Source organism: Primulina eburnea, chromosome 14, assembly GCF_022965805.1.
Source record: "Primulina eburnea isolate SZY01 chromosome 14, ASM2296580v1, whole genome shotgun sequence".
Classification (NCBI taxonomy): domain Eukaryota; kingdom Viridiplantae; phylum Streptophyta; class Magnoliopsida; order Lamiales; family Gesneriaceae; genus Primulina; species Primulina eburnea.
Window position 1 is genome coordinate 32925127 of NC_133114.1, and position 18976 is coordinate 32944102.

The 18976-nt window shown below is 37.1% G+C and overlaps 2 protein-coding genes across 2 annotated transcripts; one reads left to right on the plus strand and one right to left on the minus strand.

The window, feature by feature from the left end:
- The first annotated feature begins 1819 nt into the window (after nucleotides 1-1819).
- Nucleotides 1820-4686, plus strand: LOC140812734 (DNA-damage-repair/toleration protein 111). The gene is made up of 2 exons (XM_073171089.1): nucleotides 1820-2716; nucleotides 4074-4686. The coding sequence occupies exons 1-2, from the start codon at nucleotides 1895-1897 to the stop codon at nucleotides 4365-4367; spliced, it is 1116 nt and encodes a 371-aa protein (XP_073027190.1). The 5' UTR covers nucleotides 1820-1894; the 3' UTR covers nucleotides 4368-4686.
- A 313-nt stretch (nucleotides 4687-4999) lies between these two features.
- Nucleotides 5000-10420, minus strand: LOC140812691 (homeobox-leucine zipper protein ATHB-14-like). Its single transcript, XM_073171038.1, has 18 exons — nucleotides 9852-10420; nucleotides 8830-8989; nucleotides 8636-8748; nucleotides 8445-8535; nucleotides 8253-8348; nucleotides 8055-8168; nucleotides 7874-7957; nucleotides 7563-7718; nucleotides 7409-7483; nucleotides 7216-7322; nucleotides 6907-7096; nucleotides 6634-6822; nucleotides 6459-6539; nucleotides 6243-6374; nucleotides 5841-6166; nucleotides 5623-5734; nucleotides 5390-5539; nucleotides 5000-5304 (listed from the first exon to the last, which is right to left on the minus strand). Exons 1-18 carry the CDS (start codon nucleotides 10070-10072, stop codon nucleotides 5158-5160), a joined length of 2544 nt encoding a protein of 847 aa, XP_073027139.1. The 5' UTR covers nucleotides 10073-10420; the 3' UTR covers nucleotides 5000-5157.
- Between the last annotated feature and the right edge of the window lie 8556 nt (nucleotides 10421-18976).

The window sequence follows — 18976 nt, forward strand, 5'->3', positions numbered from 1 at the left end:
TTCGCTTCCCCAACATTTGAACCCAGGACCTCCGGATTAAGTACATATATTCTTAAAGTGTTGGTATGTATTGGTTCATGGATATAGGCTGAACCTTATGTTGGTTCAGCCAAATGGCCCATGATCGTTACAAAAAAAGAGCGTTTTTTTAACGATCATAGGCAATTAGGCTAAACCAACATGAGCTTCAGCCCATACCCATGCACCACTATTGGTCATGGGTCGTTAGGATAGTCCAGCATGGGCCGTACTAGCCTAACTAGTACCAACAATTTAAGAATCTAGGTACTTAAGCTGGAGGTCCGGGGTTCAAGTGTTGGGAGAGACGAAAGAAACCACTTTCCAGGGGTGGGATATTCTACGAGTGACGTTGCATGGGCATGGGCTACGGCTCATGGTGGACCATCCTAACGATTCATGACCAGTGCATGGATATGGGCTGAGACTCATGTTGGTTCAGCCTAATGGCCCATGATTGTTACATTTCTACTAAGTGGCCATCAAAAGTTCAAATAAAACAAATCCAAAAATACACCTCAAGATGAAAAATATAAGCTCTATTTTCACCATGATGAACTGTTAGCTTAAATATGAGCTACAAATTAATCTTAAACCACTTTTAACAAAATTAATAGTTAGTTGTTGCAGTAAAGCATATTTATTAAAAGACGATATTCCACGTGTCTACTCAAGGCTCAGCCTTTGTGCCTCAACCTCGCCTAACGCTCGTTCCTTAGATAAAGTGCACACTTTAACTGTGAAGCCTCAACCTTGATGCACTTTAAATGTTCAAGAAGCCTTTTATGTGTGCCTCAAATGCCATGATAGTACAATGAAGATGAAATCCAGATGACATTTATTCAATTTTGCTAATATACAAATGACTGTAATATGTAATGAAATTTTCTTAGGTATTTAAATTTTATCAAATTATTTGTTAGGATGCTTCACTTAAAGATGGAGCATGCCTTTACATGCACAGCCTCCACAATATTCATGTGCCTTATTCTAATAACTATGCAACAAAGCATGAATATAGCGAACAATGAAGATGAAAATTTTTTGTTAGATCTCACAACATTTTGTATGGTGAGTGAACAAGAGCTTACAAATTGATAAGCCGGCCATTGAGAGTTTTACATTCTTGAATTATTTCATCCTCATCCAATGATTCGTTCAATGTAAAGTTTTCTTTATCTAAAATGGTTTCCACCTGAAATTTACATTTATCTATGTTTGGATTGGCATCATAACCATTGCAAATTAAAAGCAATGGAAGACAAGCTTTCATACGAACAAACAAGACATGAGTCGCAAGTTCACCGGATGATATGGCCAAGAAAACAAATACAAATATTACCCAAATTCCATCTGAGCAATAGTTGATGGGCACTTACTGGAGATGCAGCGGAAAGTCCAGCCATATGCCAAAACATGGTGAATTTTGCAGATTGATGATCGAAGCACAGACACGGACTCAGATCTGTCGACTCAAAAACCCTAATACATGCACCCGGGTAGGCAGTCGCGGGCAACAATCTCCTTAAAAATCCAAATTTTAGGATAAATTCAGAGACAACAGAGAACGCGACCGACAGCAATGATGACGATGAAATTAATAAAAATGTGATTTAGCAGCGATGGGGACTTTTATCTGATGATTATGATTATTAGAATATAATTGGACCAAAAAACATTGTTAAATTCCGATTTAATAAACCTAATTATTATTATTATTATTTGATAATTAATATTAATAAGTAGTAATCATAATAAATAAATCATTATTTATTTTTTCCTTCAATCCATATTGTATTTTCTTCTTTTTATATTATACCAAGGTCTGGGCTTTGGTCTGGTCTACTCCTCCATACGCTTCGGGTTCTTGTACAAAATGCTTGGCGGGTTATACGGCGACCTCCCCCCGCCGTCCTCTACCTCCGACGATAGCTCCACCTCCAATGTCTGGTCCAGCAGTGCTAAGATGGCGCCGCCCACCCTCCGGAAACCCTTCGCCACTCCTCAGACCATCCTCCGTTCCCAACCCCCGAAACCCAAACCAACCCACCCCAGCAACGTAACTAGATCCGCCGCCGCAACTCAGCCTGTCACCGACCCCGGCACGGCATGGTTTCAGCCAGCCCTTGTCGGGCTCACCAGCTCCGTCATGGAAGAATACGACCCTTCCCGGCCAAACGACTACGAGGACTACCTGCGGGAGCGGAAGCGGAAGCAAGCTGAAGCCGATGTTAGGAGAGAATTGGAGGAGAGAGAGATAAGAGAGAGGGAAAGGGAAGAGAGGGAAACGAGGGAAAGAGATCGCGATCGGGAGCGTGATCTGAATATATCAGGAGAGGAGGCGTGGCGGAGGAGGGCAGCGATGAGCGGTGGTGCTAGAGGTGCGCCAAGATCGCCATCACCACCTGCTTCCGGAAACAGTACGGCAGAAGGGTTTAGCATCGGGAAGTCGGAGAGCGGGGGGTTGGGATTGGGAGCTGAAGGTAAAATGACGGCGGCCCAGAGGATGATGGCAAAGATGGGATGGAAGGAAGGGCAAGGTTTGGGTAAGCAAGAGCAAGGGATTACGACTCCGCTGGTGGCAAAGAAAACGGATAAGAGGGCTGGTGTGATTGTGAATGCGAGTGAGTCCAGCAAGAAGGTCATGAGTGTAAATTTCAAAGGGCTTCCCACGAGGGTTGTACTCCTTAGAAACATGGTATGCATTTCGAATTATCTATTCGTCTGCCCATGTTGTTCTCTGTTTTGTTTTGCTTTTTTGAAGTTTAGCGCCATAGCCATGGGAATGTGAGTCAAGCCTACACGATGGTTTCTTGAATTGTTATTCTTTGAGTTACTAATTTAGAGTAATTTTTGTGTAGCTTAGTTGAACATATAATGTAGAGATGAACTGGCTTTTTTGGAGGTGGTTCCGAAACGGATGTCATATTCCTTGAATTTTTAATCTTTTATTTATTGGGTAGCTACCTATATTAGCCTGAATAAGAAATTCTGTAATTGGTTTGTATTGAAACTTCATATCCTGATTGGGTTGTCAACCTATAGATTCTAATGATTGATATAAAAACAAATTGGACGCAACTCTCTCATATGACTCCAATGGAATGGGTTTGGAGAAGGTTTATTCTTAATGTTATCATCTTTCGGACATTTAGGGAGGGTCTAGTTCTAGCAATTATATGTGGACGTTGAATGAGATTGTAAATTAATCTTCCCAACAATGGGAAGTGTCTCATTTCTCTGGGTTTACCCTGAACATCCTATCACCTTGATTCAATGGATTTTACACTTATATGACATCACAAGCACTTGTTATGTTACGTCTAAGGATGCACATGAATAAATACATCTAAACTCTTCTAGACTGTGTTAAGACACCATTGGATTCAACTTTTGCTTTAATTTTTTGTTCCAAGGTCTTGTTTATGTTTGTTGAATAGCACTGCTGTGCTGTGCATTATACAGACAGTTTTGGTGATATAGATTCTTTGATTATCCTGTAATATTCAGACTATCCCCTTCCCTGCCCTATCCTTCTCTGATGTTTACTTTGAATCTAACTAATTGTTCTTTCGGAAAACCTTATTTATCTTGCTGGTGGAAACATGGAAAAATGAAATATATTACTTAATTGCCACTGTTTGCTGTACTTTTGACTGAAAAGAAAAGCTTCTCTGAAAATGATGGATAACTAAATTATATGAATTGTTCACTCGAGAAGAATTCACACCATAGGCTGCCGACTCCCAAGCGGAGATATGTGAGCGAGTGGTTACAAGGTATACGGATGAGAGATGCGATAGTGTTCCAAGCAATTTCTTTTTTTGTCCCTTAGCTTCCTATATAAATATTCCCTTGGATTGAAATGTTTATGAAGTACTTGAACGTATTTTGAAGGATTAAGAGAGAGTTGAAGCTCGGGTCACCTCATCTCATACCCATGATCACTGCCTGAGTTTAAATACTATCTTTTTATAATGTTTGTGTTTCTTTTGGTTCCCTGTTCTGTCAGAGTTCAGATTTGTGATCTACTTTTTGTGTAATCCATTGTGAAGGTTGGCCCCGGTGAAGTGGATGATGATTTAGAGGGAGAGGTCGCAGAGGAGTGTGCTAAATTTGGTATAGTGACTCGTGTTTTGATATTTGAGATTACTGAACCAAACTTCCCCTCGGAGGAAGCTGTCAGAATATTCATTCAGTTTGAGAAAGCAGATCAAGCTACTAAGGCCCTTATAGAACTTGAAGGCCGGTTTTTTGGAGGTAGGACTGTTCGCGCTACTTTTTATGACGAGGAAAGATTTGATAAAAATGAATTGGCTCCAGCACCAGGAGAAATTCCTGGTTTCTAGTTTCTGCACTGGAAGATTATGAATGCTTTTACCCTCGCGCATCTCCCTGGAATGAAGCTTGTGCGCTGGTTTCTTTGGAACAATTATCGGATGCTTAGGATGTATCTTCGAATTCTGTTCTTTTATTTCTAATAATGGATCAGACTACATCTCAAAAGATTTCCGAGTCAAGGTCATGTTGGAAGTGCTTCTCTCCAGAACTTTGCTCTTTAATTTCGTTCTTCGCTCACTCGGGTTTTGTTTGCTTTGTAATATGATTATTGTCGAATCCTGATTCTTCACCGAAATCATTCCCAAAAACCGCGTGGTAATTCTCTAATCTTTACTCAAATAGAAAATGTTTTGGAGCTTTTCGATGTGGTTAAATATAATTGATATAATTAACCAACCACAAATCGATGAACAAAACTTGACAGAGGTCGTAAGGAATTCTCGAAAATAAAGTCGGATTCCAGAAGTGACCCAAACCATGTGAACAGAAGGAAATATTGTGATTATTTCTAATGTTACATAAAAAAACATAAATGAATCCATTTGAGTTCAGCACCAGTGTGCACCCTACCAACCAAAAAAAAAAGGACCCAATAAATAATAAGTACGCTAGCCGATAATAAATTTGAAAACACGTGACAGAGAAGAATATTTTAATTTTTTGAAGATGGATCAACCTTTCCTGGGCAGTCGAGAACGATACAAAGCTCAAATACAGAGTTTGACAAAAGAAATTAACTGAAAGGTACGTGCATATAATAACTCAACGCTTAAGCCAAGTGCATCCGCTATTGGGGATTCAAACAAAAGACCAGTTTACAAACATGAAAGCTAGGCAGTGATTTGAATCCTCATCGTTCAGCACCTTCCACACGATCGCATGCTCGTATGAAACAGGCCTACCCATGCTCGAAACACACACTCCCGCCGGCAAATAAGCAAACCCCTGCATACATCGAGCAAACAATTAAACACGCAACCTTCCTCAAAATCGGACCATATCATCGGTACTGGGATTCTCAAGATTTCACCTGCTGCATGATCTTGGAGAATTCAGAAAGGAGAATCTTTCGACCAGCTTCATCTAGAATTTTATCAAGCATTATATCTTGAAGTGCCACCAAAGTTGTTTCCAGCATGTCAAGACCAGCCTGGTTTGCAAATGTAAATACAGCTGACGCCTGTGTAATTCAAATTTGCAATTCATCTCAGTTGCACCTCTCAAAACCAGACATACAAATGCTACAAATTGAAGATTACTAACATTCATTTTGACAGAGCAGCACATAATAGCGTCGGTGTGGTGCCAAAGTTGTTTAAGAACAGAATCACCAGAACTGCATTCCGGCTGGAAGAGTTCAGCACCAGTGTGCACCCTACCAACAAAAAAAAAGGACCCACGCAATTAGCAGTCTTAGATAATAGAGGAAATACTATGGTATTATCACAAGACACTAACAAAGAGATTACGAGAAACCATACCCATAGCTCCTGAAAATCCATTGCGCCAATGTCACTGCCTCAGGTGAACCAGGGAGCGGCTTGGGTACCAAATGGGAGCTGAGCCGAGATGGGGCTATTGCCATGGCTACTCTCTGTACCGACCCCACTATACTACGAACATATTGACGGGCCATAGCAGCTACACTGTCCTGACAATGACTTTCGAAGGTGAACTGAAATGCAATGGTCAAAACAGACCTATGATTTTGACCGCTCACGTCAGCTTCACCGGCACAACAAGCTCCACCATGTCCTACCTCCAGGGCAGAAGCCAAGTCAAGTGTTCGAGTTGTTCCATGCCCATCCTGTATCAAAGAAGAATATTTATTTCAATTATTTCACGTGATATTTCAAGACCCGATAAACGAGACTCCACTCAACTGATTTAGGATCCAATGGTATGATTCGGAAACCAGAAGGCAGTAAATGTGCATCATCACCAAATGATTCATCGATAGGTGCAAATACAAGCTGTGCACATGCACCAGATGTTTCATCGATCCCATCGCATAACTGTGACAAAATAGAAGAAATAAAGTTCACGTATTCCATAGGATGGATTTAATTCCTCTTAATCTTTCTGTAAATAATCAGAACCTGTAACAAGTACATATCCCTTGACAAAGCAATGTCCTCTGGAGAGAAGGCATGTCCCTCCAAGCGAACAACCTCCAGAAACTAAATCCAGAGGAACAAATCACATCAGAAATAACAGCAAAATCAATTTAACATTGGGAAAAACGTGTACAAGTGCATCAGATAGCTAAGGTACCTCTTCATGTTCAACAGTCTGTGCAAGTGGTAAAATCACTTGGCTGCTTGGAAACCCACCAGGTTTTGCAAAAGGGACAGCATAAGGAGTGGCTTTAAGAGAAGCAGCAGAATAAACTTCAACACCATGATCGGCCCATTCTGATCGATGCTCTCTAAGGAAACGAATAAGTAAAGCAGGCGGCACACTCTGCATCAGACAAAATACAAGTACGATTTACACTTATTAAAACACATGGACACAGGTTTCTATTTCGAAGAACAAAAAACAAACTTGGAGAAGCATTGATGCCCGAGCGCAGAGAACTCCACCAAAACTGGGAAGCACAGACAATGTATTATACTGGGAACCAAGAAATTTGTTTGGAGTCGAGTTGATGGCAATAGTTACGTCTTCCACTCCATCGGTACTCATTATTGACCAACCATCATCAGCAAAGCCGTTGACAGCATCATTAAATCCCCTAAAGTAACTCACAAAAAGTAAAGTTCGGAAAATTAATCTTACAACACAGAACCAACTGAAGAGTCCCGAATTTTCAGTTTTGGCAATGTCATCATATTCATACATAATATTTCTCACCTACACAATTTCTGACTTAAAGCTCTGAGAACAGCAGGTTGGCGACCAGTATTACACTGAATCTCTCCGTTCGTTTCTTGAGCAATTTGCCTAACATGACGTAAGGCCTGAACAACACATACAGAGTGTGCAAGTTAAATAGGCACAAAAAGAGCTCAAGTAAACACATAACAGTCCATGCGAGAGTCCTCACAGCCATAGTCATCTTCTGTGCAAGAAGTTTAGACGATTCATAAAGTGGCCTTATAACTTCTGGAACACTCCAAATCTGTGATAGAATAAAAGCCATATTACATTGTATAAGACTTATAAGGTAAATCAACAAAGAACCACGAGAAACGACTTACATCCAAGTCAACATGATCAACTATGTGGATGATACAGCCACCACCATCACAAGGACGTATGAGGCAGCCACTAGGTAACAATTCACCTCTAACAAAGCAAGTAGCAGAAGGACCAGTCGGTCCACCAGTGATAGATGTAAATGACCTCTCACAAAACTGAAAGAATCAGTACTTTAGATACAAAAGGGGATGTCGAGAAAGATGCAAGTTGCAACGTATAGTTTCACAATAGCATATAGAACAGCCTGAAATCAACTGATTGAATCAGAACGCAGTTTGAAAACTGGAAATAATGCTAAGAATTAGCTCACCACAAGACTGCCATCTTCCAAACTCTTAGTGTATCTCAATGTCCAAAAGTCACGAGCCGATGCCAGTGTTGTTGGTGCATAAGTCTTCAAGGGGAAAAAGGGTCCATTTACGTCCAGTTGAAAGCAGAATAATAATTTTTTGTACTTTGTAGAGTCAGAAGAGAATTTCTAGGCAATTAACCTGCATATACACGAGCTCTATAGTCCCCCCATTTCCTGTGGGAATCACACTTGCTACATCAATACAGCGGCAATCCCTATACCAAGTGAGGCGATCTTTGAGAAGTTCAGCAACCTGTAAAATATAGCATGTACAGCAAAACTTAAAAGAAGATCAAATTTCAAATAAAAAAATAGCATTAAACAAAATGAATATCACCTTTGTGGGCTCAAGACTCACAAGGCCACAGGCTCGTGCTGCTACCCCTCTACAGTTGCGGGACACAGCAACAATGCCAATAGAATCCGGACCAGGCTACAAAAATAAAAATAAAACGTACCACGCAACAAGCAGAGTATTAAAACAGCCTAAAATTTAAAAAAAAAAAGCAAATAAATATAATTAACGCACCTTCATCCCAATCATCTGGACCCAGTCGACAGCAGTTCCAGTAGCCTTTCCAAGGAACTCTGCCATGGCCTCCTCAGCTATCGCAAGCAGACTGATTCCATCGAAACGAAAGCATGTAAGCATCCACTAAAACATTCTACACTACAGTAACAAAAACAAAGGCAATAATTAGGATTCTTTTTGTGAATTACCCAGCTGGGGTGTTAACATCTATCTGTTGATGCTGCTGAGGTGCTGGGTTTTGCTGTTGCTGCTGACCATTCATGACCACAGACTCACAGCTTGTATCAGTGGTCGTACTCACCTATCGAGGATACAAAAAAACTAGTAAAACAATACACCGAAGTTAATTTTTTAAGGGAGCAACTCAATACCGCTAACTTACTGTGTGTATTTGCTGGCGCATATAACCGTTGTCATAAACCAGTTGAGAGACCTGCTTTTGTAAGCGATCATTCTCTTCCATCAGCAACTTGTTCATGGCACTCAGTTTCCGATTCACGGACTGGAGGCGAGATGATTCCTTTCTCTGTTTTTCGCGGCATCTACATATTACTCAAAGTATTACCGAACGGTGAGAAAAAATGCATATACCAAATACAAAGCAAGAGTCTTGGACCTAAACTCAGATAATATTAATATCCTAAAAAAATGCTACAAAAAAATTTAAATAATTAGTACCTTCTGTACCAGCTAATAACAGTCTAAGCAAGTTTACAACAGGTTAACTGAATATAAATATCAAGACATTGAAAAAACGGCACAAGTGATGCAAGTGAATTTGTAGATAATAAATAAGTATGAGCTACTTGACCAAGTAGGAAAACCTGTACACTGAAAGTAAAGCCAGCCCGAAACCATTTAAATTATTTCCATGTTACTACGCACTGTGACGTTTCTCAGTCTTGGTGAAATTTAAAAGGAAGCCATGCAACCAAACCAGAATCGAAGAAAAAACAGGCCATCTTACGGTCTTACCTTGAATGCCAAAGATAAAGCAGACTCAGTAAAGAAACTTAAAACAAACACCGAGTAAGTTAAACCAACGCAGTTCTGAAAAATAAATTTCAAGTTCTGGTAATTTGTACGGAACATTTTTTAGAGATGAGGCCCAAAAGTCGAAAGCCATGAATTTCAAGAATCTTTACAGTGATAACAATAACAGCAACAATATCATTGTGCTTGATATACATGAAGCATACGTAAAAATTCTACCTACGTATATATATCCAAAAACATTTGTAATTTTTTAAAAAAAATAAAAGATATATCCAAAAACAAGAACCCCGCACACTTCCTGATTTCCTGATAAACTCACAACGCCAAGTTTCTAAAAATTCTATCTTTAATGTAGAGAAGGACCAAAACCCGTCTATTCAATAGTCACAACATCCTCAGGACTCATACCTGCGGTTCTGAAACCAGACTTTGATTTGCTTCGGCTCAATGTTAGATAAAATAGGGCATTCCCTAATCAGCTGTTGTCTTCGCAAAGAGCTAGGCTTCGGGCACTCAGCGTAAACCCTTTCGAGAGCATCGACTTGCTCCGGTGTGTACCGCACATACTTGCTAGAATCCATCTGCTGTTGCTTGCTATTACTGCAACTGCCGTGACTCTCTCGGTACATAAAAAAGTTCTGTTGAAGAAAAGCAGCAAACCCACAATACTCAAGCGAGAAAAACCCTTGCCAAATACAGTATTTCGAGAGAGAAAAAATGGCGCCTTTGAAAGTTACATGGACAGGTAGGCTCTCTCCTCACAGAGAGCCTCCTCTTTCGCTCATGAAGATGTTGCTGTTTCGAACTTGGTGTGTGTATCTCTCGCGAGGAGGAAAATATTGGAGAATTTGTGAAGTGGGGAGAGGATTGAATGCGATCCCCGGGTCTTTATCTAAGACGCCAATCTCGAGGATTTCAGGGAAAGTGAAAGGTGGAGGGGGGAGAGAGAGAGAGAGATTGTAGTTTTATTGTACATGGACATACATATACATACATACACATACACACACATACAGAGAGAGAGAGAGAGATTTTGAAAACAATGTCGGGAAAAAGAAGATGATTACCAGTAATTAATTACCGGGTTTCTTTCATTTCTAGATCGTTCAACGCATTTTGTCACAAGTTAGGCAAATGTATTACATTATATATTATAATAAAACGATAATCTTGCTAGGAAGTTCCATTTTCTGTGATATTTTAGGCCCTCTACTCAACTTTAGCTAATATAAACCATTTTTTTATATCCAATCCAGTCCAGTCTCCAAACTGATTACGGGCATCAAATACACAGCACGCATTTATTAGAAATTGGGAAAAGGGAGAGTTGCAGGCAAGGCAGGCACATGAGGGGTGTAAAGATACACAAAACAATGAAAATATTGAGGATAATAAATGGATGGCAGAAGGGGCTGCCTTTATTGGAATCAGACTGGCAGAGGCATTTTTAAGCAAAAAACAAGCTTTGTAGCTTCCTCCCACCCAATGGACAAAATATTTAAATAATAATTTGAAAAGCTACATCTCTCTCTCCGTCAAAGTGTAATGATGCATGGCTTCTTCTCCTCTCTCTCTCTCTCTCTCTGTTGAATTTGTGTTATATATTATATACATACATTATTACACAAACATATACGTACACATGTATACATACGCATGCATGTATATGTATAGACCATTATATTTTAGTCTGTACTCGGAATACTCAAAAAATATACTACAGGCTGAAAGGAGAACAATAAATGAAGAGGAAACCTAACAAAGCGCATTTTTATTTTTGTACAAAACATAAAATATTAATGGAAAGCTGAGATTCTAAACGATTAAATATTTTACACAAATTACAAGATTATGCTTGCATTTTTTATTATTGTCATTTTATTTTAGGCTGGACCCAATAATATGCTAATACTCGAGTCATCATCATATTTGTGCATATATATATATATATAAGCTGAGTTTTGTCTAAAATAATAAGTTCTCGACAAAATGACAATTCTAAAAGAAAAAATATATGTCATTAATCTTGAAATAGATGTACTATATTAAATGATTGAAAACATTTAATTTTATGATATTTTTTTTTATATTTGTTTCATAAAAACTTCTCTAATTTCTTTTAAACAAAAATTCAAATATGAATTGAAGACATTTGAAAACACAAATTTCAGTTATTGTTTGAATTGGTTATATTAATTCTTATATTAGTTCAGATTGAATTTAATTTATTTTTATACCAATTTAAATGTAATTTATGAACTATGTGTTTTTTTTTTTTTTGTTCAAATTGAAGCTGAACTTCGTTTAAAACATAAACTATTTTTATAATTTTGCATTTATTGTATCAATTCATTTAATTTGGGATATGGTTTTAATTTATTATGATATATTCAATTGTTATTATAAATTGTATAAATAATTCATTCTGATTTATACATTATATCCAGACAATCAATTTCCAACCAGAATAAATATTAAAATAATGATTAGTTCAAAAATACATTTAATACTTAAACTCTGATTAGTTCATTGATATGATCTACCAGCATATGAAAACAACAAAAATTCAAGTTTAAAATGTATTTTCTATTATCAAAACATTATTATTATTTTTTCCACAATTTTATGTTTTTTTTATTTAGGAGTATTATTTATATTTTATTTATTTTATATAGTTCACACACATATGTATAAACAAAGTTTTTGTCATATCGGAAAATTTTTTTGCAAAAAATAATATGTTATAAAAGGAAAATATTATCACTATTAATGTACTCCCTACCGTGTTAATATTTGAAACAAATAAAAAATAAATATGTAATTAAATGTGAATTATTTTCAATATTTTAAAAAAATCAGATTTAAATTTGATGTTCTTTGAAATTATAAACTACATTTAAGTATCTGCATTAATTATATATTATATCATTCTATTTAGTTTTGATTATGGTTTTAAGTCATGTGTTATTTTTATAGATTTTATGTTTACTACTATATATCATACTAAATAAAATATAAAAAAATTTATATAATATTACATTTTTCAACTTTTTTAAAAGAGTCTCCGTATATTGTTATCATTATTATGTATCTCAATAAAATAATAAAATATGTATCATAATAGAAATTTAATATAAATATTTTTAATATTTCCAAAAATAATTTCATTTTTAATCAAAATTTATTCATCTAATAAATAATGAAAATTTTGAATTTTTGAAAATTATTTATTTATTCTTTAAAATTTTGATAAACAAAATAATATAAGATCTTTTAATTGTATTTTTTTTAATATTAGTTTCACTTAACCAAAATAATAAATCAATTTAAATAGAAAATATTGATATCATCATTTGAAATTTATCTCAATGATATAAATATTTTGATATAATAATTTTTTATAATAATATTTAGAATTTAAATATATATTATATCAATAATTTTAAATAATTATTCAAACACTAATACTTACTAATTTTAATAATTAATTTTATAAAATAACACTTCGTGCATCGCACGGATGAAATACTATTTAGAATTCAACAACACATTGTGATAAATAATTAACATATTGTGGGGACCCGGATGCTAATTATTTCCTTAATCGTTTTTAATATCAAATGAAACAATTAAGTAATGTGGGACATAAATTTTTTTTCCCCTAAAATACATAGCGGAATCGTAATGTAAATCAATCTAATTTACATATTAAAATTAAAGTACAAGTCTAGTACTTAATACATTCTTATTAAACTAGATTTCAATTACTATAGATCAAGTACTGAATCCTAGTCCATTTCTGAGCCCGGATCTCCACGCTATCTAGTCCAGCCTCGTTCTCTTCTTGACCCTTATCATGTCCCACCTGTTGTCATGCACACATACAAACAAGACAACAGCCGGATAACTCCGGTGAAAATTATATTCTCAGTATAAACCATGTATACATGCAATCATAAAAACAATATAAAAGCGTATAACAGATATTCTTCACATTTATCCAAATCAGATTATAAATCCATATCAAGAATAAATCATATTCTACACATGTACCCTCATCAGGAACATAAATCAACATGTACTATATTCCGAAACATAATCAACATAATTCAATATACACGCTCCATCGTACTCGTGACTCCACGACTCAGACTAGACTCAATCCTAGTCTAGGGATCTCGGTTTCCAGATGTGGTATTCCTATATCGACCAACAGTAATAGAAAAGACTCCAGTTCTATCCACGTCGATATAACCAAACATCCAGTGTCCTGACCTAACCGTCATGGACTGTGGCCCTATCGCCAATATCCTGTCTTGTGACAAAGTGCAATGGGCCAGTGACGAGTCCTCACTATCCGGCCCTTTTGTCACAAGATCAAATGTCTAAGACTAAGCATATCCGCCTATGACTCAAGACATACATTGTCTATAAATCCATAGACAAAAATTATCAATCGTATTCAATTGCAAATAACAATGCAATAAAATAAAGTATGTGATTTAGGGAAACTCGAGTCAAACCTCACTCGAGTTGTGCAATCCCAACTCAACATTAATTTATACATTTATCTTCACGGTCTGACGAAGTCGAAGTGTCGAAGTCAAGTCTGTCCATATCAAATCTTAAATATCAGTATCAAATAGACCGTGTCAATATACACCGCTTAACTCAAAGCTTGTTCTCATCAATACACAACTCAAAACATAATCTGATCAATATCGAATCAAGACACAATCTAATCCATATCGATGACATAATCAAAGTCACTACTGAATCTGATCAATATCAACCATAAATGTTTCGACGGCATAACAATACAGTATCGATAACCCCGTCAGTCCGAACATCACAGATATAATACCAGAACTCATAATCACTATCGATATAACTCATAATTTCAACGATAATACAAATATGATATCGCATCTCAGTCAAATCAATTCCGAAAATCATAACAATTACAGAAACAGTCTGTTCTTAAATCTGACTTCAAATATACGATGTCTACTGTATCAGAAACACCATATATGATTCCTATTCAATTCTGACAATATCATAATTTCAAAGCATGTTAAAACGTAGCAAAACTTACGTCCAGTTGTAGCTGTCGTCGCTAGGAATACAGTACTGAAGTCGGATTGAAAATCAGACGGATGGATTTTGCGGAAACCACAAATCTATGAATGAAAATGCGTAAGGATTTAAAAGCTTTCTCCTCGTTTCTTTATCTGATTTCTGAAGGAAGACACGTGGCTGATTTTCAAAATGCATGTGTCGCGCATATGCGCGCCCAAGGCCCGCGCATATGCGCCGGAAGCTTTATCTGTGCTACTGGACTGCTCGCGCATATGCGCACACATAAGTTGTGCATATGCGCGAGACCTACTGTCTCGTGCCTTCTACCACTCGCGCATATGCGCGCCTTCCGTCGCGCATGTGCGCCGAACTCTCTGCCCTGCTCGCGCATATGCGCCCGTTCACGTCGCGCATACGCGCCGAGCACTCCCCTAGGCTACTGGACACCTCGCGCATAAACGCGCCCTCACGTCGCGCATATGCGCGGAGTCTTTTGTCAAAACCGCGTATGTGTGCGCACCAACTCGCGCATGTGCGCATATGGCATTTCCTTCGCACATATTTCGCGTCTGTTCTCGTCTTTCCCGGTCCACTCCGTTCCGTCCATAATTACTTCAATTAATCAAGAAATCATCCCAGATTAATCTCAGATTACGGTAAATATAACCAAATCATTTCAGATTACGGTAATCAAATTCTCGGGCATTACACATATAGTTAGAGCTAGTCGAAAATTGTTGGTTTGATTATGTAAATAATGAATTTTTTTTATTCCCTAAACTTCATCTATAAATATTCATTCATTTTTCATTTTAAAATCACATCAAAACACCAAATCCACTCGTCTACAATCATAAATATATAAGTAAAATAAATGATTTAATGTGATATTTCATAAGGAGCGTTTATCCTTGTAAAGAATAAGACTAGTGGAGACAAAATGAAGGTTAAAATTAGAATGTTCTCGGTGAAATAATTTATATTCTCAATTCTTTTGTCTTCTTTGTTATTGATAAAGAAGTTATCTCATTGAGATGTTTAGAGTGGATGTAACCCAATTTAAGAGTGAAACACTATAAATATTGATATCTATATTATCTATTGTTGATATTATTTATGATGATTCATTGTCATGATATTGTATTAATTCCATGATATACCAACATAATAAACATTGAGAAATTTACATTTCCTCGATTATATATTCTAAATTGTCCTAATTTTTTTAGGGTTTATCTGAGAAATAAATTTTCAGCAAATAGATCGGAAGGAGATTGATCATGTCATAGAAATTTAAATTTTATATCCATTTTAATTAGAGGCAGTTAAAATTTTAAATTTATTTATTGTACTAAATATTGCATTTAAGTTTTCGATTAAATACTTTGAAACCTGATCATGGGCCATTTATATTAATATTAATTAAATAATCGTTAGCCTTTGTGTTAGCCGGCGCATGCAGTAGCCAAATAAGTGCTTTAATTCAAACAATATTGTTTCCACCATTAATTTATGTATATATTAAAGAAAGCAAAGACCTGTTTTGTTTTTGATATAATTAAATGTTAGGAATTATACGAAATGATCACCACCGTTGTATGCCACACGATAATACAATCACGAAGTATAGTTCATCACACAACACAATACAACACTAGAGATTACGTGGTTCAGTCAATCGACCTACGTCCACGGGAGAAACCAACCGAGATTTTATTGATAACACTTCAATGTACAAGATATGAGAGTTCGTCTCTTGAAGCGATAACTCTCTTCCTATCACTCAAGGATATACATTCTCTCCTCTATCTCTTTCTACACTCGTGTGTTCCTATCGAAGTTCCAAGCAAAAGAAAATGAATGCTTCCTTCTGTGAATTTTAGTCACCCTTATATATGTGAAGCTTCTGCCTCTGTTAGACTCTCAGATCAGTCCTTGAGCTAGCCAACCGCTTCTCAACCGTCTCATAACTTCCAGTAGCTGCACATACACATCAACAAGTGTTTTGGTGACACACACATTCATCAATCTTCACCTTGTCATCAAAACATAAACTTTCCCGGTTGTTCCTCCTTAATCTCCCTAGAGGGGAGATTATCCTCTTTCTGTTAAGTTTACCAAGTCTAGGCATTGCCTAAACTTGGTTAGTGGCAAGGCTTTGGTTAGCATATCTGCAGGATTGTCATATGTAGATATCTTCTGAATTTCAACAACCCCCTTTGATATTATATCTCTCACAAAATGTAACTTGACATCAATGTGCTTACACCTTTCATGAAACACATGATGTTTTGTAAGATGTATGGCACTTTGACTGTCACAATTCACCACTACCTGTTCTTGCTTTATGCCAAACTCTGCCACTATACCCTTGAGCCATATTGCTTCCTTAACAGCTTCTGTAAGAGCTATATATTCCGCTTCTGTAGTTGACAAAGCAACCACTGATTGTAAAGATGCTTTCCAACTGATGGCAGTTCCAAATAGAGTGAAGATATACCCTGTTAACGACTTTCTCGTGTCCAGGTTCCCTGCAAAATCTGAGTCCACAAAATCTTCCAGTGGCTGGTCTGATTGTTCTTGTTTTTGAAACATCAGACCCATTTTGACAGTTCCCTTTAAGTATCTCATGACCCACTTCAGTCCTTCCCAATGCATCTTCCCTGGATTTGCCATGTATCTCGATATTAGACTTATAGCATGTGAAAGATCTGGGCGAGTGCACACCATTCCATACATTATGCACCCTACACCATTTGCATAAGGTACACTTCTCATTATACGGTGTTCTTCTTCATTTTCAGGAGATTGATTCCCTGATAGCTTGAAGTGTTGCCCTATTGGTGTAGAGACTTGTTTGGATTTGTGCATTCTAAACCTTTCCAATACCTTACTGAAATAGCTAGCTTGACTGAGAAACAAGACTTTCTCTCCTCTGTTCCTTAATATCTCCATACCTAGAATTCTTTTGGCTTCCCCCAACTCCTTCATGTCAATTCAAAAGCTTCTTGAGGACTTGGAGTTCCTTGGTATTGGTGCTAGCAATCAGCATGTCATCAACGTATAACAATAGGAAGGTAGTTGTTGTATCATTTAATCTTTTCATGTAGACGCAGCTATCAAAGGAACTTCTAATGAAGTTTATTCTTATCATGAAATCATCAAATCTTTTATACCACTGTCGAGGGCTTTGTTTTAGTCCATAAAGGGATTTTCTTAGCAGACACACCTTATTGATGTTCCTTGCTTCAATGAAACCCTGAGGTTGTTCCATAAATATGGTTTCCTCAAGATCACCATGTAGAAAAGCAGTTTTTACATCAAGCTGCTCAAGTTCAAGATCAAACTGAGCTACTAATGCCAACATCAACCTTATAGACGTGTGTTTAACAACTGGTGAGAAGATCTCATTAAAATCAACACCTTCGACTTGAGTAAAGCCTTTGGCGACTAATCTCGCTTTAAACTTTGGCATTTTATCTTCACTGTTGGTTTCTTTAATCTTATAGACCCATTTGCATCCCACCACTTTATATCCCTGTGGTTTACATACTAGCTCCCAAGTCTTATTTTTCATTAATGAGTCAATTTCTTCGTTCATTGCTCTTAACCATTCATGCTTGAATTTCCCACTTACAGCCTCGTGATAGTTAGCAGGTTCAGAAAGTTCCACGCTTTCAGCTGTAACTAGTGCATAAGATACCATATCAGCTTATGCATACCTTTGTGATGGTTTTATAGTCCTTCTTTCTCTGTCTCTTGTCAGCAAGTAAGTATTAGCATCCTCATTCCAGAGTGTTGCCTTATCAGACTCCTCAATTTCATTAGTAGCTTTTGTTGTACCCTCCTCATTTTGATCTGGAGGTTCTTCTGAATCCTTCACCTCAATTTGTGAGCTGGTATCTTGAATATGACTTCGCTCATGGGTGTTCAACATCAGTCCATATCCCATTTTTGATTCTTCAAATGTGATATCCCTAGTGTTAAAACATCTTGGTCCAGTAGCTTCAAGATTCCACACTTTGTATCCTTTGATACCATCAGGATATCCTATGAAGATACACCTTAAGGCCCTTGGTTCAAGTTTATCTTGCTTTATGTGAGCATAAGCAAGGCAACCAAAGACTCTTAAGTTCGAGTAATCTGATGGAGAACCACTCCAAAATTCCATTGGAGTTTTGTAGCTCAATGCTGAGGACGGGCATCTATTAATCAATTATGCTGTTGTTACCACTGCCTCCCCCAAAAAAGATTTTGGCAGTTTTGCATTTAAAAGCATGCATCTTACTCTTTCAAGCAATGTTCGGTTCATCCTCTCAGCTGTCCCGTTTTGTTGTGGTGTCCCCGGGACTGTCCTATGCCTTGTAATTCCCTTAGTCTTGCATAGTTGGTTGAACTGATCTGAGAGGTATTCAAGACCATTATCTGTCCTTAGATTTTTCAGTCTTTTGTTC